This window comes from Capra hircus, chromosome 28 (assembly GCF_001704415.2).
Source record: "Capra hircus breed San Clemente chromosome 28, ASM170441v1, whole genome shotgun sequence".
Taxonomy (NCBI): domain Eukaryota; kingdom Metazoa; phylum Chordata; class Mammalia; order Artiodactyla; family Bovidae; genus Capra; species Capra hircus.
The window spans coordinates 20,798,208-20,819,017 of NC_030835.1; the positions used below are offsets into that span (position 1 = coordinate 20,798,208).

General features: G+C 37.5%; 1 protein-coding gene across 1 annotated transcript in view; it reads left to right on the top strand.

Annotated features, from left to right (window-relative positions):
• DNA2 (DNA replication helicase/nuclease 2) overlaps positions 1 to 20,810 on the top strand; it is a 37,279-nt gene that overhangs the window by 2,509 nt on the left and 13,960 nt on the right. Inside the window, exons 3-9 of the mRNA XM_005699118.3 lie at positions 13 to 196; positions 1,966 to 2,111; positions 7,003 to 7,134; positions 13,970 to 14,189; positions 17,169 to 17,286; positions 18,513 to 18,675; positions 20,150 to 20,344. Coding sequence (XP_005699175.2) covers positions 13 to 196; positions 1,966 to 2,111; positions 7,003 to 7,134; positions 13,970 to 14,189; positions 17,169 to 17,286; positions 18,513 to 18,675; positions 20,150 to 20,344 — 1,158 coding nt within the window. The remainder of the gene's footprint in view (positions 1 to 12; positions 197 to 1,965; positions 2,112 to 7,002; positions 7,135 to 13,969; positions 14,190 to 17,168; positions 17,287 to 18,512; positions 18,676 to 20,149; positions 20,345 to 20,810) is intronic.

The window sequence follows — 20,810 nt, forward strand, 5'->3', positions numbered from 1 at the left end:
CCTTATTTTTAGGTGCTCTGTACCAGTAGAGCCAGGGGACATCATTCATTTGGAGGGAGACTGCATATCCGATACTTGGATAATAGATGAAGATTTTGGATATTTGATTCTATATCCCGACATGCTGATTTCTGGCACAAGCATAGCCAGTAGTATTCGATGCATGAGAAGAGCTGTCCTGAGTGAAACATTCAGGGTGAATAATATTAACAGCCAATGTTTCTACAGGGTCTTAAGACTTTACAGAGCACTTTTACACTCTTATTTAATCCTCCTAACAATCTTGTGAAGTAGATGGTATTAATCAGCTGCATTTTACATTTTACAGACAAGGAACTTCAGGCTCAGAGAAGTTAAGTGACTTGTCCAGAGTTACTGTAGCTAGTAAATGGCACGGCTAGGATTCAAGGCTGGTACCCTAAGAATCCTTTGAATCTTATTTAACATTTAATAAAATAAGCAATTCTAATAAGATAAATAATTTAAGTGATAAAATTTTTAATTTAATACATCTGGGTATTTCTAAACTTGGCTTCATGTGATTCGCAGTAAAAGTAAATATGACAGTCTCTTTTAAAGATATTATAATGGAAATTTTCAAACATACACAGAGTTGGTTATTATAAACTCCCTTGTACCCATTTTGTTGTTCTTAAAGATTGTATTTTGCCAATTTAAGCTGAGGATTTAAAAAACATATAAGTACAATATCTTTATCATACCTGATAAAATTACCAGTAATTCCTTAAGTTAATCTAATTCTCAGTTTATCTCTTAATGTCTTTTGTCAAAAATATTTTTATTCAGTTTGTTAGCATCAATTTGCAAATGAGGTCTTTGTATTATATTTGGTTGATATATCTCATAGTTTCTTTTATCTGTATTCTGCTTTTCACCCACTCCCTTTCAATGCCATTATTTTTTGAAGAACTTGGGTTTTTAATTGTTAAGTTTTTTCTTTCTCTTAGGGTATTCTTCTTTATACAGTTTGTATGTATATAGAAAATTAAAAAATAGAGCTAAGCAAGAAGAGAAAAAGAAGGAAAAATACCTAAGTAGATTTTCTAATAGTCTTAGTTATCACTTATTTGTAGTTTTGTGTTTTTTTAATTGGTTGTTTTCTTCAGCTGTTGGGGGGTGGGTTACTATTAACTTCTGTTTTAACTGCATATTATAAAGCAGACCTGAATACCTTAATCTTTTAAAACTTTATTTTGAAATAATTTTAGACTCACATAGAACTTAAAAAATTAGTACAGGGAATTCCTCTGTAAGTTAATTTTTTAAATTACTGATGGGTGTTTTGGTGGACTTAATGTTTTTTTTTTTTTGTTAGTTTCAAGGGGAAGATCCAGGCTAATAAAAGAGTTCATTGAAAAATAGTTTTTGAGTGTCAAGAGCTTGTTAAAATCTCTGCTGTAGGGAATTCCCTGTTTGTCCAATGGTTAGGACTCAGCACTTTCACTGCTGGGGCCTGGGTTCAGCCCCGGGTTGGGGAACTAAGATCCCACAGCTGGGCAGTGCCACCAAAAAAGAAAAAAATCTCTGCTCTTGAGTTTGTTTTGTGTTTGAGTATTTTACTCACATGAGTTTATAAGCTGTGCCTTTATTGACTATTCTATGTGGGTTTATTATAATGTGAAAATAGAGACAAAGTATGTTAAATATTAATATTTTGGAATATATTGAACTTTTTCCATATAGGTTATTTTTAATTCTTTCAAAATGGAAATACAGTGATTTGAAAAATATCTTACTCATAAAATAATTCAGGTAATTCTAAATTGAAGAAAGTGAAAGTCACCTATAATTTCACTCACCAGAAAAGAATTGTTTAATATTTTGGCATTTGTCTCACCAGTGTGCTTTGGCTATGCTAGTTCAATAGGTTAGGTAATAAATATAGGATCGTGTCCATTGACATGTTGTGAAATAAAATGTTTATATGACTTTTTTTTTTGATAGAGCTCTGATCCAGCCACACGCCAAATGCTGATTGGTACGCTTCTTCATGAAGTATTTCAAAAAGCAATAAGTGATAGTTTTGCCCCAGAAAAGCTACAAGAACTTGCTTCTCAAACTATTCAAGAAATAAGGCATCTGAAGGAAATGTAAGTAATTAGGCGAGGAACTCTAGATAGATACAGTTTTGTTATATAACTTCTTCCCTGGCATCTATAAGATATTTGGCAATCTTAGACTATTAAATATGTCAGTATCATTCTAGAATGCAGATTTCAGGGTTGCCGTATCCTACCGCAATTCTGTGAAGAGCTTCTGAAATTGCAGAACAGGAATTCTTTGGCTAAAAATATCTAAATTTTCTATTGTATGCACAATAGGCCCCATAGCTGCACTCATAGAATGGGAACTTTTTGTTTTACTTCTAGAAACATTGTGATATCCTGAAAATTGTATGGGGTTGGGAATCAGATGACCTCCTTTCAGGTTCTAGCTTTGCCAGATTTATGACTGAACAAGTTACTGAAAGGTTCTGAAAACGGTGATAATACCTGTTTTGCAGACTTTCTGTGACGGTGGAGATAATGCATGGAAACCCACAAATGGCTAATCATTGGCATCTTATGAATGACTACCTGCAGAGGGATTGGCATATTCTGTCTTTGTTTCCTCCTTCACTTTTATTGCAGTTCATCTTTTTTTTCACAGAAGTGTTTTTATTAGTGGTGGTTTTGCTTTCCAGACTGGTTGACATAAACCTACTTCTCTTGGTGGTAGTTCTGTTTATTTCATTGTTTAAATAGGAGAAATATGTTCCATAATTCCATACCAATTTACTAGTACATACAACCTGTTGTCTTTTTAAAGAAGATTTCTTTATATTTTGGCTGTGGTGGCGTGGCTCTCCGTTGCTGCACTTGGGCTTTCTCTAGTTGCAGTGAGTGGGGGCTGGTCTTCACTGCGGTTCATGGGCTTCTCATTGTGGTGGCTTTTCTCTTGTTGTGGAGCACAGGCTGTTGGCGTGCAGGCTTCACTAGTTGCAGTGCTTGGGCTCAGTTGTTGCGGCTCATGGGCTCCAGAGCTTGCACTCAGTCGTGGTGCACAGGCTTTGTTGCCCTGTAGCATGTGGGGTCTTCCCCGACCAGGGGTCAAACCATTGCACTACAAGGCAGATTCTTAGCCAATGGACCACCAGGGAAGCCCCAACCTATTGTCTTAAAAATGTTTTAAAGAGGACTTCCCTGATGGTCCAGGGGCTTAGAATTCACCTTCCGATGCAGGGGATGTGGTGGGTTCAATCAATTTTGTCCAGTAATGTTCTTTGAAGTGTTTTTTTCCCCTCTAGGACAGGATCCAGTCTGAGAACATTTTTTAAGAAAATATTTATCTATTATTTGGCTGTGCCAGGTCTTAGTAGTATCATGCCGGATCTTTGGCTGTGGCATGTGGGATCTAGTTCCCTCACCAGGGAACAAACCTGGGCCCCTTACATGAGGAGTCTTAGCTGTTGGACCGCTAGGGAAGTCCCCTGGTCTGGGTACATTTAAAGTTTTTATATATACTGTCAGATCGCTCTACATAGATATTGTCCTGTTTCTTTCTTTCATTTTTTCCTGTTTTATTGAGATGTCAGAAAGTGTGTGTTAGTTGCTCAGTCGGGTCTGGCTCTTTGTGACCCCATGGACTGTAACCTGCCAGGCTCCTCTGTCCATGGAATTCTCCAGGCAAGAATAATAGAGTGGATTGCCATTTCTTTCTCCAGGGGATCTTTCCAGCTTCAGGGATTAAACCTGGGTCGCCTTCATTGTGGACAGATTCTTTACCATCTGAGCTACCAGGGAAGCCCATTGGGATATCATTGACATATAATATTGTATTAATTTAAGGTATGCAACATAAAGATTTAATATGTCTGTATATTTCAAAATTCATTTTGCATTTCTGTAGGCAATACATTGGTCCTTGTTTCCCCCACATCCTCACCTATATCATCCACTGGAAGGTGCCAGATTTTAAGCAGCCATTTTCAAACAAATAGCTTTTGCTTTGTGTGGGGTGATTGTGTTTCTGTAGGTCATTTGGGGCACTTTGCGGGCACTTTGGTATTAGCAGTTGCTTCCTGGTTTGAGATATTTCAGTTTTGCCTTCAACCTGAAGTTGGTTTTGTGCTTAGGCCAAGCTATCTTGGCAGAGCTAGGGTTGCTACTTCTGTCTTTCCTGCTGAACTGGCTCTCCTAGAGGACTATGATAGGGCTCTGCTCTGTTAGTTCTGGTAAGCCAGAGTTAGCAGAAACCTAGGAAAGAGGGAGCTTATTAAATTTGATAGTAGAAATGTTGCAGAGTTATATGGTAAATTTGCAGTGTTCTGGAGTCTCAGAATTTGATGAATATGTTATTATGGTGCTATCTTTAGACGGTGAGAAAATGGTAAGGTTTGTCGTTTGAAAGGAATTTGCAGAGTATCGGTGGTTATGCTAGTACCCAGGTGAACTCAGGGCTGCAGGGAGAAAATAATGCTAATAAATTATTAAAACACAGTGTGAAAGTGAAAGTCGCTCAGTTGTGTCTGACTCTTTGAGACCCCATGAACTGTATAGTCCATGGAATTCTTCAGGCCAGATACTGGAGTGGGTAGCCTTTCCCTTCTCCAGAGGATCTTCCCAACCCAGGGATCAAACTAGGTCTCCTCCATTGCGGGAAAGGGAACCCCAAGAATACTGGAGTGGGTAACCTGTCCCTTCTCCAGCAGATCTTCCTGACCCAGGAATTGAACCGGGGTCTCCTACATTGCAGGCAGATTCTTTACCAACTGAGCTATGAGGGAAGTCACGAAACACAGTGTAGAGGGACCATAAGGGTTAAGAACTTAAATTCCCAAGCTGGAGCTGTGTGTCCTTTGGAAGTAACTTCTGAGCTTCAGTTTCTTCAGTTCTAAAAAGGGATGACGATAGTAGTATCTCAGAGAGAGCTAAGGAGGGTTGAAAGTGTTCATGTAAAGCACCAAAATAGTGCCTGGCCTAGAGTCAGCACTATATGAGTATTCACTGTTTTCATTTTCATATCTTGTTGAATTCTTGTCCTATGCCAAGTACCTTACATAGCCTGTTTTACTTGATCCTCAAACTAATTTGTGTGGTAGTTGTCATCTCACCTTATGGATGAAGAAACTGAGGCTTGGTTAACAATGAATGGCTCAGGGCTTCCCTGGTGGCTCATTGGTAAAGAATCCACTTGCCAGCGCAAGAGACACAGGTTTTTGATCCCTGGTCTGGGCAGACATGCTGCAGTGCAACTAAGCCTGTGTACCACAGCTATTGAGCTTGCACTCGAGAGTCTGGGATGCACAATTACTGAGCCCATGTGCCGCAGCTTACTGAAGCCTGTGCGCCCTAGAGCCCGTGCTCTGCAACATGAGAAGCCACCACAAAGAGAAGCCTGCACACTGCAGCTAGACAGTAGCCTCCGCTTGCCGCAACTAGAGAAAAGCTTGCACAGCAGCAAAGATCCAGCGCAGCCAAAAATAAATAAATAAAATTATTTTTAAAAAAGAGAGAAACAATGACTGGCTCAAAGTTATGCATCTAGTAAAGATGTGTAAATAAAGAGCTAGGATTCAAACCTAAGTGTGGTCTGACACAGACACACGTGTGCTATTGGTATTCTGCAGTAGTTATTAAGGTTGTGATGCTTAAATATACAGATGGAGCTGGGAGAACCATCCAGGGAAGGTGATAGCAATTCTCAGAACTTTGTGGTCTCAGGACCCTGTTAACACTAAAACACTATTGAGGACCCTAAGAGCTTTGGTTTACAAGTGTTATATCTATAGATAATTACTGTATTAGAAATGAAAGCTGAGGCAGTTTAAAAATATTTATTGATTAATTCTAAAATAAAAACAGCCCATTCCACATTAACATAAATAGGTTTAATGAAAAATAACTATTTTTGAAAAAAATTTAATGAGACAAGTGGTATTGTTTTACGTTTTGGCAAATGTTTTGATTTTATAACTTAATAATAGACACCTAGTTTCTTAGATCTGTTTCTGCATTCTCTATATTGCTGTATCGTGTGTGTGTATGTGGACTCGGAAATCTACACTGTGTACTCAGGAGAGAACAAGAGCAAAAAGGCACATAATGTTGTAGAATTATTATGACACAGTTTTGACCTTGCAGGCACCCTGAAAAACTGAGACTAGATTCTGTTAGTCTTTCCTGGTTTTTGACCCAGGAAGTTGATAGTCCTTTGATTTAGTAAGGCTGATGTTCCATTTCTGTTTCTATGGCCTTTTGTCCTCTTTTACATTTCTACTTTCCATTGCTGGGCTTCAGGACCAACAGTTGTGGTTTATTTTTTCACCCTTGAAGTGTAACTGGGACCTATTAGACCTGAGATGGTAGGAGTTTGAGCAAATATAAAATTTGATGTCATGTCACTGTTACTTGGATTTTTTTGTGTGTATGTGGTAAAATACCCATAGCATTAAAAAAAATCATAATCTTTTATTTTTTACTTTTGGCCACGTGGCATGCAGGATCTTAGTTCCCCTGCAGTAGAAGCCCAGAGTCTTTACCACTGGACCACCAGGGAAATCCCCCAAATCACAGTCTTAACCACTTTTAAGGGTAGAGTTCAGTGTCATTAGTACATTGATGTTGTGTAAACGTTACCATCATCTACTTCCAGAACTTTTTTAGTCTTTCCAAACTGAAACCTTATATCCATTGAACAACCCCTCACTTCCCCCAGTCGCTGGCAGTCACCATCCTTTCTGTCTCTATGAATTTGACTAGTGCAGGTACCTCGTGTTAAGTGGTCATGCAGTACTTTCTGTCATTGGCTTATTCAGTATAATGGCAGGCTTCATATATGTTGTAACATGTATCAGAATTTCCTTCCTTTGCAAGGCTAAATAACATTCCATTGTGTCACATTTAATTAATGTTTTCAGTCGTTGATGGGTGCTTGGGTTGCTTATGAACATTTTTGTCCTTGTTTACTTTTTTTCATATTTAATATTTCTTATTTTGATAGGTACCGCCTAAAATTGAATCAAGATGAAATAAAACAAGAGGTAGAGGAGTATCTTCCTTCATTTTCTAAATGGGCTGGAGATTTCATGCATAAACATACTTCAACTGACTTCCCTCAGATGCAGCTCTCTCTGTAAGAAACCCATTTTTGTGTATATGGTGTTTATACGTTTAGTCCAGGATTTTATTCAAGATGTTGAATTAAAGCTTTTTAGAGGTCAAGTTGAACTTACCAGATGGCACAGTAGTAAAGAATCTGCCTGCCAATGCAGGAGACGCAAGAGATGTGGGTTTGATCCCTGAGTTGGGAAGATCCCCTGGAGTAGGAAATGGCAACCCACTCTAGTGTTCTTGCCTGGAAAATTCCATGGACAGAGGAGTCTGAAGCTATAGCCCATGGGGTTGCAGTCATACACCACTGAGCGACTGAGCACACACACAGAGATCAAGTCCTGAAAACTAGCCTTTTGGTTTGCTTGCTTTATATATTACAGTCCTGAGTATCTTTCTCGTACCCCAAAAAATAATCTAATGAATAGAAATTCTATTTTCACTTTAATAAAATTTATAATTTTTGGATGTAGGTATGGTTTTTTTTAAATAGAATTTTCAGTTTGTAAATATTTGGGGGTGTTTCTTAATATCACATATATTTCTCTGTGTTACTATAATGTATGGACTGTTTCATGTTGATTGCCGTGGATTTGTACTTTATGTTTAAATACTGTGTTTAGCCATTCAGTACTGTTTGGCTTTCGGTTGGTTTCTTTTACTTCTTTTCCCGCTTAAAGTAGCATTGGTATAAATTTGTAGGTAGTCCTTTTTTCCTCCCACTGTTTGCCCATTTGGCAAATATTTATTCCATGCCTAATGTGTGCCAAATAGTGATCTAGGCACTGGGATCGTAGTAGTGGAAAAAGAAAAAAAGCTACTGACTTCATGGTGCTTCTGTACTGCTGAATGGCAGTGAACAGCAAGGTGCCAGATCATAAGTGTAATGTAGAATAATGGGGAGGGTAAGAAAAAGGAGTTGAAGGGACGTATTTCCATAGAATAATCATGAAAGGCCTCTAATAAGGTAATGTTGAGCAGGAACCTGAAGAAAATGAGGGAGGGAGCCATGCAGCTATTTCTGTGAAGAGCACTCCAGGCAAAAGCCCTGTGGCTAACGCACCCCTGCCAGTGTGGGCGGAATGGAGTGAGGTGGGAGCGGAGGAGCAGTCCTAGTAGGACCAGCAGCTGTCCTAGGGCCTCTGCAGCCTTGCAGGACATCGGCTGCCATGCTCATTCCACGGCCAGATGTGATCTGGCTACCATCGGGAGCCACTGCAGGGTTTGCACAGAGGGTTTTGATACCATTTCTTTCTTTTTTTAAAAAATAGGCACTGTTTTATTTTTCTTTAAATAGTCATGACTTCCTTTTACATCAGTATTCTTCATCTTTTCTCAGTATTCTGGATATTTTATATCGTGACCTTTTGTGATCTGAACTCGTTTTAAGATTTTTGAGTCAGAAATCTTGGGAGCAATGAGTTCTTTGGACCACTATGTTTTCTCAAGTTCTCTGTGGTTCAAAGGACAGACTGAGCCTGGTTGTGAATCCCAGTTTTGCCACAGTTTTGCTGTGTAACCTTAGGCAAGTTCCTTTACCTCGCTTTGCTAGTTTCTGTATTGATCTGATTTACTTTTGAAAGGATCAATCTGGTTGCTCTTTTAAGACTATGTTGTAGGATAAGGGCAGAGGTTGTGAGACCACTTTGGAGGTCCTTGAAGGAATCCAAAATGGAGATGGTGGTGGCTTAGACCAGAGTGAGAGTTGTGCAAGTGATGAGTATCACTTGGAGTATAGTCAGATTTTCAAGGTAGAGGTGATAGATTTTGGTGCAAGGTGATAGATTGGGTGCAGGGTATGAGGGAAAGACAAGTCAATGGTGATTCTAGAGGAGAAAACATGATGAGAGTGGGATTGAGAGAGAATGGTAGAAGAGAATTTGAAATCAGGGAATGTAGACTAGTATTGACAGGTATGTAGAAATGGAATGTTAGCCAGAGGCTTATGTGGGATTAAGAGAGTTTTGTTTTAAAGATGGGAGATACAGCACATTATATGCCAATGAGAAGAATTCCATAGAGGGCAACATTATTCTTAAAGCTCTGTCACTGAGGGGAGGGAATGAGAGTACACAAGTTGAGGAGTGGACCTCATGGAGACAGTTATTTCTGTATGTTAAAACCTCAGAACTGGGCTACTTTATCCAAGGTACTTGGAAAATGTACAACCTTTTACATATGGCTAGAATTCTTTGAGAATTTTTAAAGTCAGTTTAGAAGGTTATCAGCAATGTTTCAATGTTCTGTGTCTGCTGGTAGGATTTTATTTATTTATATTTAATTATTATAATTATTTATAGTTGAGTGACTTTCAGTATATTCATAGAGTTGTGCAACCATCACCACAATCAATTTGTCAATAGGAACTTTGATATGTATTTAAAAAGTACGTAGTGGTTGTGTTCATTTTGGCAGTACCATACAGGAAAATATGAAAGATACAGAGAAGATTATCATGGCCCCTATACAAGGATGGGGCTTCCCTTGTGGCTCAGCTGGTAAAGAATCCGCCTGCAATGCGGGAGACCTGGGTTTGATCCCTGGGTTTGATCCTCTGGGTTGGGAAGATCCCCTGGAGAAGGGAAAGGCTACCAACTCCACTCTTAGGGCCTGAAAAACTCCATGGACTCTATAGTCCGCGGGGTCACAAAGAGTTGGACATGAGTGAGTGACTTTCACTTTACTTTACTTTATACAAGGATGACACACAAATTCATAAAGCATTCCATATTTTTATAAAGAATGCATATCACTTTGTTGTATACCTGAGACTAACACATTTTAAGTCAACTATACGTCAATTAAAAAAACACTTAGTGGTTAAAAAAAAAAAACTAAGGCTTATCTTACTAGAATTGGGTGTATTTATCACATTCTTTACTTTTGTGTGGTCATAAATTTACAAACCAGGTACTTACCTGAAAAAAAAAGAAAAAACAGCTAGAGTAAATTGGTTAATGTTTCTCATTTTTATTTTCTTTAAGCTGCTGCTAAAGTCACTTCAGTCGTGTCCGACTCTGTGCGACCCCATAGACGGCAGCCCACCAGGCTCCCCCGTCCCTAGGATTCTCCAGGCAAGAACATTGGAGTGGGTTGCCAGTTCCCTTCTCCATTTCTTAAAGCGTTTATTTATTATTTAATTTTTGGCTGTGCTGGGTCTTTGTTGCTGCGGAGAGCATGTGCCACTCACTGGTTGTGGTGCGTGGGCTTCTTAAGTTGCAAAAGCTTCTCTTATTGCTGAGTGCAACCGCTGGAGCGCAGGCTCAATAGTTGTAGCACACGGGCTTAGTTGCTCTGGGGCATGTGGGATCTTGCTGTATCAGCGATCGAATCTGTGTCTCCTGCATTGCAAGGCAAATTGTTTACCACTGAACCACCAGGAATGCCCCTCTTATAGTGTTCTTAAAAATGAATTCATAAATGCTTTGTTCTTTGTTTCTTTGGAGCAGATTGCTATGTCTTGCACAGGGGGTGACTCTTGGTGCATAAGTCTTCACTGTGATAATCTGCTAAGTGTTTATTAAACAGTCATTCTTTTCCTGGTTCTTTGCTTTGTTTTGTAGTTTTTCTGTCATTTTGGTCTCTTGATTTTCTGTAATAATTACAAACTTAATTTTGTTTTCCATCGTTCCTCCCTGTTTCTTTCTAGTTGTTTTCCCTTCCCTCCCTCCCTTTCTTTCCTTCCTTATTAGAGTCATTCCTTTCTTTTTGAGCCATTTGAATTTGCTTGAGATTTAGAACTGTGGTGGATATCCATTTTTATCGTTGTTTTAGGTATTAGTTTTTCTGTCACTGCTATTTTAGCATTTTGTTCACACGTTGTTTCTTTTGGCTGATCATTTTTGCAGTGTCAATAAGCTGCCGTTTTCCTCATAGTCTTATGGACTTTTCCATTCAGCAAACATGTATTACATGCTGTATCTGTGCTCCAGATCGTTCTAGATGTTACAGGGAGACTAAAGCCCTCCAAGAACTCAGTGTATTGGTGGTAGCTGAAAACATAGAAGTCCAGGGGGGTTTCCGAGAGAGAACAGCAACCTGCTGAAGGCAGCAGAAGAGGCATAGAACCCTGGGAGGTAACCATGCATAAGGACACAGGGAGAAGACGTCCCTGGTGGTCCAGTGGCTAAGACCCTGAGCTCCTAATGCAGGGGGCCCGGGTTCGATCCCTGGTCAGGGAACTAGATCCCACATGCTCCGACTAAGACTCAGTGAAGCCAGATAAAAATAATAAATTAAAAAAAAAAAAGGACACAAAGAGTAGAATTCATCAAAGGAGGCTTTGGGTGGGCCCTCGAGGGATTTGGTAGCTTAGAAGCAGTGTATCATGGAAGCTTAGGAAAGTTTGGGATTCTGAATCATCTTTGATCTGAAAGGGATTTTGTGATTAAGTCTTAGATTTCCAGTAGGAAAGTGAGGTGGTGTGACATGGTTTTATGTGAAAAAATGGTGGTAGAGCAAAGTTCAGAATAAGGAATTTCTTGATTCCCAGCTTGGTATTCTCATCTCTGTGTCTTGGTATGAGACTCTTCTTTGTTTCAGTTATTTCTGATAGGGTTTTATGTGTCTGCTATGAAGCAGGCACTTCTCTATGCTTTAATTTGCATCATTTCCCCAGCAGTTTATAGCTAGCCTTTCAAAAAAAAGTCTTAAGGCTTTAGAGCAGAGAACGAGACCCTTAAAAGCTATTTAAAGAGATAACCTTTCCTCTTTATCTTCATGACATTATGTTCTCTGCCAGGTGGTTCTCAAAGGAGTTTTACAACATTATGTTGATGAAAAGGAGAGTAGTTAAATATAAAGTACTGTCATTTGTTCTACAGATCTAAGTCTAAAACCATATTGCTTCTTTTTCTAGAGGAATGAGTTTTAGTATAGCAACATTAATAAAAGTTTCGTTATCTGTCTTCTGTTAAATATCTGGGCTTCTCAGGAGGCTCAGTGGTAAAGAAACCACCTGCCAGTTTAGGAGACGTGGGTGCGATCCCTGGGTGAGGAAGCCCTCCTGGAGAAGGAAATGGCAGCCCACTCCATTATCCCTGGCTTGGAAATCCCATGAACAGAGGAACCTGGCGGGTTATAGTCCAGAGGGTTGCATATGACATTTGATATTTAATAGAGTTTGCTTTATTTTAGAGATATATATTCAAGTGTGTCATGATCAGATAACTTCTAGTGAGAAAAAAACATTAATATTTAAGGAATTTCTGATAAGTTGTGGCTTCCCCAGATTTTTTTATTGTCCTCTTCTGAGATTGCAGAACTATACATATTTTCTTAGAGATTATATTTGAAGCATCCTGAAACAGTTTTTAAAAAATTATTGAAGATAGCACTCTTTTTCTTGGAATATTTTCTGATTTATTAAGAGATAGTTGCCTGGGACTTCCCTGGTGATTCAGTGGTTAAGAGTCTTTACTCCCACAGCAGGCAGCATGGGTTCGACCCCTGGCATGGGGAACTAAGATCCCACATGCAGCATGGCAAGACCATAAAGTAAGCAAATTAAAAAAACAACCTATGAAATTAGTAAAACAAGTCAACTAAATCATGTATTCTGAGAGCAGAATTCTTATACTTTTTAAATCTTGATTTTTATATGATATAAAATGTTTTATTACTAGAAACTTTATCCTTTTCATTTATCCATTTCATTTCCATTAGGTTTAGTATTCAGTTCAGTTCAGTCGCTCAGTCGTGTCTGACTCTTTGTGACCCCATGGACAGCAGCACGCCAGGCCTCCCTGTCCATCACCAACTCCCAGAGTTTATTCAAACTCATGTCCATTTTACTAAATCTAATTCCATTAGTCTTAGTATTTTATATGGCTTTGAGTATAAAATAGGATTAATAAAAGATTGCTCTTATCTGGCTTTATTTCTGCAGAACCATTTCCTGCTCTGAAAATGAGTAAATGTTAGATAAGAGTACAGGAGGCTTTAAAAGTTATTTTCATCTCTTCTGATTCCTTTGACATTCACAAATTCATTTTTTTTCCTCCTTCCTGTGTTCTTACCTTATTTAACAGTTAAGATATTAAAATCAGAACCTCTTTTATAATACTAAAAAAAATGTTGAGTATCAGTTTTAAGTATTGATAGTGGCAGAGGTGTATTCATTTAATGATTAAGGATGTAATGAGTATAGGCGCACCCAAGCTTCTCCAAGGATTGTCATGGGGACAGTGGGGTAGGGATGACGTGTTGGTTGATCAAGCCCCAGATGGCATAGATAATAGGAAAAGACAGCTCATCCATATTCAGTTTAATAGGATATTACATGAAGACATAGGTCCATTGTTACCTAGGGTGCAACCGCATGCAAGCCATTATATATTAATCTGTGTAATAATTGTATATCAAAATATACAGATTGTCATAGTGGCTCCAGCAATCTGAGTAGTGAGCTTTTTGCAATAATATAGACCTGAAGAAATACAGCCCTGAGTTAGGAAGATTGTCATAGGAATGAACTGAAAGGCACAGATGATAAATATTAAGAATATTTAAATTATATGAGTTAGACGCTACAAGATTCAAACTTGACTGTGCATCAGAATCACTTGGAGTTTGTTAAACAAATTTCTGGGTCTCACCTATACAGTTTCTGAACAAGTTGGTCTGGAATGGGGCCTGAAGATTTGCATTTATGACAGACTCCCCGGGAAATGCCAGTGCCACTCATTCAGGAAGCGTGCCATGGGAATCACTGCCATAAAGCTCTGTAGGCTCGTTCCTATCCTCACATTCCCTGTGTGCTAGCATGAAAGAAATGAGCAGTGTTCTAATTAAATTAAATAAAATAGTTCAATTAAATGTTTCTATTTAAATTTTTTCTGTTTTTTTTTTTTTTTTAGGCCAAGTGATGGTAGTAATAGTAATTCAACATGTAATATTGAAGTGATAAACTCACTGGATATTGAAGAAAGCATTTGGTCCCCTAGGTTTGGATTGAAGGGCAAAATAGATGTTACAGTTGGTGTGAAAATACATCGGGGATGTAAAACGAAATATAAGATAATGCCGTTGGAACTTAAAACTGGCAAAGAATCAAATTCTATTGAACACCGTAGTCAGGTATGATAAGAAAAGTGTCTGAATGTGTAATATGTTTAAATTTTTTAAATGTTTAAAAAGTAGTCTGCTTTATATATTTTGATTCAGCTCAGGTAATTTTTAATTTAACCCAGCGTTTCCTAAACGTAATTTACCACAGAGTTATTGTTTTCATGTAGCATCTACATAGGATGCTCTTTAGGAAACAGCAGTGCAAATTCATTCTTTTATTTTTGACCTTTAATCTGATTAAACTGATTTTTATTTAAAATGAAATACAGAACTAACTGTACCTTACCATTATGTTAAATTCAGGTTTTTTTAAATCATCTTCTCTTTGGTAAACATGACAATCTTCTATTGGCCTTCAAAACTGCCTGAAATAGTATACTAATTATAGTGAGTTAACAAATAAAAATAATTAACATAAAGTTATGTTTTTTTTCTAATTATTTCTGATCCCTCTGCCAGCCTCCACACTGGCAGTCTATGGTATGTCCTAGAAACTTTTAAATAAGCAAATAGGAGCTTCCCTGGTGATCCAGTGTTTAGGACCCAATACTGAGGCCTTGAGTTCGATACATGGTTGGGAAACTTAAGAGCCTACTGAATTGTATAATCAGGGATTAAAGAGATTTTTCTCATTAAATCTTTCTTGTCATTCTTACTTATGTAACAAATACCAAAGGTAGAAAAATTAGATTTCCCCTATTAGAAGACTCAAATATTTCACTTTAGTAAAACAGAAATAGCTGAAATTATGAATAAAGACTTGGTTAGATTAAAGCCTTCTTGAGAAAGGAAAATCATGCCAAGATACAAGAAAAGCTGTTTTTGAAGTCAAAGATTTGAAGAAATGTGTTCTATATATAATAGAGGCTGAAAGTTTTCACTTGTTTAAGGACATGTTTGATTGAACTCACTTTTGAATGCTAACAGAAGAGAGATATAAAGGCATTTCAGTGTCTAAAGTGGTCTAGATTCAAAGACCTTTTTTCTAAGGCCACTGCTCTAAATTAAAGTGCCTTCAAGGCAAGAAATATTATTGTTTTTAATTTTGTTCAGTTGGAATTTTTATCTTTTCAAGAAGAGAAGTCGTAGGAAGAACTTCTAAGAATACAGTTGTATTGGTTGTATTTTTAAAATGAGAAAACTGATTTGAACAAGGCTCAAACAAATATACTGGTGTGTGTGTTGCATATTCAGGGTGTAAGAAACAAGCAGACAGAGAATTATTGTAAATCATTGATATATATATAGGTATTGTGGGTGAGGAAGGAGATTTCTCATCTTACGGCGTTTGACTTTCTCCACTTTGGTAATAACAGAAAAAGCTTATGTTATAGACTAACTTCATTTAAGGAGGATTTTTATTTTGTAAGTGGGATTATATTCTAAAAATTCATTTCTAAGTTAGTAATTTGGCATTTGAAACATATTTTCTAAAGGAAAAATATTATATGGAGCTGTGATGTCTAAACCAGCTCACAAAAACCTATTTAACTTGTGATTAAACTTGTGATATAATTGAACTATAATAATGTTGTAAAATTTCATTCCAGCTTCCTTTTATCATTATATGAAGGGAATGTCATTCAGATATTTTTCCCTTTTAATAAATCCCAGAAGCAGAGTCCTCTTCCTTCTGCCTCAGTTCCTGTGTAGGGAAAAATTAACATAGAAGGACCGTTAATTTGGATTGACTCTCTTGGTCCACAGCCCCAAGGTTCATAAACCTTGTCGTTTATGAGTTCATTTTAATTTTTAAAAGTTTTATTTGGTTACCTATGGTTTCCCTAGTGACTCGAATGGTAAAGAATTCACCTACTGGAAACCTGGGTTGGGAGGATCCCCTGGAAGAGGGCATGGCAAGCCACTCCAGTATTCTTACCTGGAGAATCCCCTGGACAGAGGAGCCTGGTGGGCTATAGTCCATGCGGTCACAAAGTCCATGGTGGGCTATAGTCCATGGGGATACAACTGAGCAACTAAGCACAGCATGTTCTGTATCAGGCAACACAAGTAGAGTGCTTGTGAGAAGGCCTCCCAAAGCATGTTGAAGCGAAGCAAAGTCACTCAGTCGTGTCCTACTCTTTGCGACCCCATGGACTGTAGCCCACCAGGCTCTTCCATCCATGAAATTTTCTAGGCCAAGAATACTGGAGTGGGTTGCCATTTCTTTCTCCAGGGGATCTTCCCGACCCGGGGATCGAACCCGGGTCTCCCTCATTGCAGGCAGACGCTTTACCGTCTGAGCCACCAGGGAATCCCAAAGCAGGTTACATAGGTTTAAATGTTACTGCTAAGGTGTTTTCATGAACTAAAGGAACTACATCTAACTTGTCTTAGATGGTTTCTCTGAAGAGCGCCACATAAACCTAATGCACTTGATGCCACCTTCTGTTCTGGAAGAAGCAGTAAACTCTGTAGAGTTAGTCTCGTTTAGTTATCCCAGTTATTATGACATAAATAATATGCATTTTATAGTGTTTAATTCATTTACTTATTTTAAACAGGGAAAATCGTGTCTAACGACTGTTAACTTCAAAATGTAAAACCTCTCTTGATTGATTTCCCTCTTACATTTATTGGAGACCTAAACATTTACTATCTAAGAAAAGTTGTAAATATTTGTTTCTGTGTAAAGTGAGAAATATATACTACGTTTGTTTTGTGGAAACGAAACAGTTGGCATTTAATTTGCTGTATTACCTGTATTGAATTCAGATCGTGTTATTTTCAAAATGGAAATAATTGAATTGACCTTTCGATTTTAAAATGATAATATGTATTCAGAATTCCCTGGTGGTCCAGTGGTTGGGACTCTGTGGTTTCACTGCCCAGGGCCTGAGTTTGATTCCTGATGGGGGAATTCGGATCCTACGGCCATGAGGTATGGCCAAAAAAAAAAAAAAATTATAATATATATTGACTGTAAAACATATAAGGAAATATTGAAAATTAAAATTTTACTTGACAAAACGTACTATGTTTTCACAGCTTGTTCTGTATACGCTGCTAAGCCAAGAGAGGAGGGCTGACCCAGAGGCCGGCCTGCTTCTCTACCTAAAGACTGGCCAGATGTACCCTGTGCCTGCCAAGCATCTTGATAAAAGAGGTTAAGCTGTTTTCTCTAATTTCATTTCTCAGGGTTTTGTTTGTTCATTGTTCTTTTCCCTTTAACTTTTGCTGACACACATTTATACCTGACAGTCAGTTGTTCACTGTGCTTGCTAGGCCTAAAACATTTTGTAATTTATAGGTTGTGGTACTTTAAAAAAAAAAAAAAGAATTTTGACAGCATACTATATAATTGAAAACATTGTTAACTTTTTTATTATATAAGTTTTTTGTGTGTCATATTTTAGATTCCACATATAAGTGATATCATACAGTTTTTGTCTTTCTGGCTTATTTCAGTTAGTATGATAATCCCTGGGTCCATGTTGCTGCAAATGGCATTATTTAATTCTTTTTTATGGCTGAGTAGTATTCTGATGTACCACATCTTCTTTGTCTGTTCCTCTGTCGATGGACGTTTAGTTTGGGATTAGCAGATGCAAAGTGTTATGTGTACAATGGATTAACAGTAAGGTCCTATTGACTAGCACAGGGAACTATATTTTATATCCTGTGATAAACCATAATGGAAAAGAGTATGAAAAAAAAATATATGTATAACTGAATCATTTTGCTGTACAGTGGAAATTAGCACAACATTATGAATTAATGTTTAATAATTAACATTATCCCTTAATAAAATAAAATTTAAAAAATCTTCCTATAAAAAACTTTATTTTAAACTTCCTATCTTATATTTGAGACACTGTCAGTTCAGTTCAGTCGCTCAGTCATGTCCGACTCTTTGCGACCCCATGAACCTCAGCACACCAGGCCTCCCTGTCCATCACCAGCTCCTAGAGTCCACCCAAACCAATGTCCATTGAGTCAGTGATGCCATCCAACCATCTCATCCTCTGTCATCCCGTTCTCCTCTTGCCCTCAATCTTTCCCAGCATCAGGGTCTTTTTAAATGAGTCAGCTCTTCGCATCAGGTGGCCAAAGATACCTAATGCACCAAAGGTACCAAATGAGACACTCTAGGTAGCTGTGTTTTCCTTAGGTTGTTTAAAAACTTTGAAAACTTATCAAATGAACCAAAGTTGAAAGAAATATCCCAAAATGTTAACAGTGGTTATTATTCTGGTATAATGGGATACATGAATGTTGCTCTTTCCTTTTTGTGTTTTTGAATCTGAAAGTTTTACTTACATGTAATGGAAAAGATATATAATAAATTTTACTTAATTCTTAGAAAACACTCATCCATTTTTTCCCCCACAGAATTATTAAGGCTAAGAAATCAGATGGCATTCTCTTTGTTTCACCGTATTAACAAATCTACTGGAGAGGAAAAGACAAAGCTTGATCCTTTGCCAGAAATAATTGAGGAACAGCAAACCTGTAAATACTGTTCACAGATGGGCAACTGTGCTCTCTATAGCAGGTAAACACTGTCTTCTGAAAGTATTAATTCCAGTTAAGTAAGCGTCAACTCAGAATGATTTAACATGTTTGGCTGGTCCGACATTGATGACTTCATTTTGGTTATTTAAAACGAAGGGAATAAGAAAGAGAAAAAAGCATAGTTAGTTCATATTATATAACAAGCCTATTTCTTTGGAGAAAAATAGAATGCTTTTAAAACTTTTTCCAAAAGTGGATATTTTAATCTTGCTGCATACAGTTCCTGGGGAAATGAAATAATTGTAGAACTTATAGAATATAGTTAAAGATGTAGTATAGGCATTGTGAATGTAACTTTTCTTAAATGCTATTTCAAGAAATCTTCCATTTTTTAGTTGATGTTTTAATTTCAAACCTTTTGTAGTTCAAAACTGGGAAATTGGTTTTTCTAGACAATATAATCCAGTAGCTCTGACTTGATACAATCCAATAGATCGGTCTTGTTTATACTTGTCTATTTTTCTACATATGGCAAGTTTATTAGCTGTCTTATGAGCAGTTATATGTATTTATACCTTCATTGAGCTTCCCTGGTGGCTCAGACGGTAAAGAATCTGTCTGCAGTGCAGGAGACCCAGGTTTGAACCCTGGGTCAGGAAGATCCCCTGGAGAAGGGAATGCCTACCCACTCCAGTGTTCTTACCTGGAGAATCCCAGGGACAGAGGAACTTGGCGGGCTGCAAGTCCATGGGGTCACAAACAGCTGGACACAACTAAGTGATTAACACATATACATACTATCATAGGCCAGTGAGAGTCTTGGAGGACGCAAGAAAGTGGTTAGATGCAAATTAAGACTAGGAAACAAGATCAAATCAGGACCAAACTTCTAATTCAGCCTAAAAATTCATATAAAGGACTTTTAAAAGTACAGTTGACCCTTAAACAATGCTGGAGTTGGGGGCTCCAATCCTCTCTACAGTCAAAAATCTGAGTATGTCTCATAGTTGGCCCTCCACATACAACTGCGTGGTGAGCTCGGGTTGAATACAAGGTTTGTCCGCATTCTTGTATTTAGCCAATCTTGGATCGTGTGGTGCTGTTTACTATTGGAAAAAAATCCATGTGTAAGTGGACCCATAGAGTTCAATTCATGTTGTTCAAGAGCCAACTGTGTTAAATTATTACGTTGCACACCTGAAAATAACATAGTACATCAAGCATATGCCAACAAAACAAAACAGCAACAAAAGATCTCTTAATGGCAAAAACCATGAACTTGGGAAATTTGGGACTGTAATACAGGCACAGTTTTTTGAAACCTTGTTTTACTGTCCATGTTTTCTATGCTATCCTACAGCATATTTGCCCCTGAAATGACTTTTTTTAAAAAGTAGGTGCTGTGGTGGTAAAGTATGATGATTGTCACATATGTGTACTTATTTTAGAAATACCTCATTTCATAGCCAGTGAAATGTTTTATATGCATCTCTGACTTGGAGCTTTATCTTTAGGGCGGTTGAACAACAGATGGAAGACAGTTCAGTCCCCACCAGCATGTGGCCCAAAATAAAAGAAGAAACCCAGCATCTCAAGCTTACACACTTAGAGTATTTTAGCCTTTGGTGTCTAATGTTAACCCTGGAGTCTCAATCTAAGGATAATAAAAGAAACTACCAACATGTATGGTTAATGCCTGCTTCAGAAATGTAAGTGGTCCATTTAATACAGTAAAACTTTAGTAATTTGGATTAGCCAGTGGGATGAGATTTGTAATTCATGACAAACACAGGTTACAGACCATGTTAAAGGCATGAAGTTTCATATATTCATGCCAACTCCAGATGGCTGTCAATGAATTTTTTTCTAAGGAGAGAACCATTGTTATCTTTAGTAGATTAAATATACCTCAAGAAATCTTATTTTAAAAATTATTAGTAAAGTTATATCCTTTTTCATCAATGAAAAGAGTAAAATACTTGAATATATCAAGGTGAATTTTAGCATATGGCACAGTAGAAATTAATGAAGTTTTACTGAATATTTTTAAACACTAGAGTATTTTAAAAGTTTTTTAGTAAGTTTTCATAGAGATTCAAATTCTCTAAAGTATGTCAATATTGTATTTTGTGAGGTCTTTTTTTGTACAAGTTACTTATAAACTTATAATTTTGT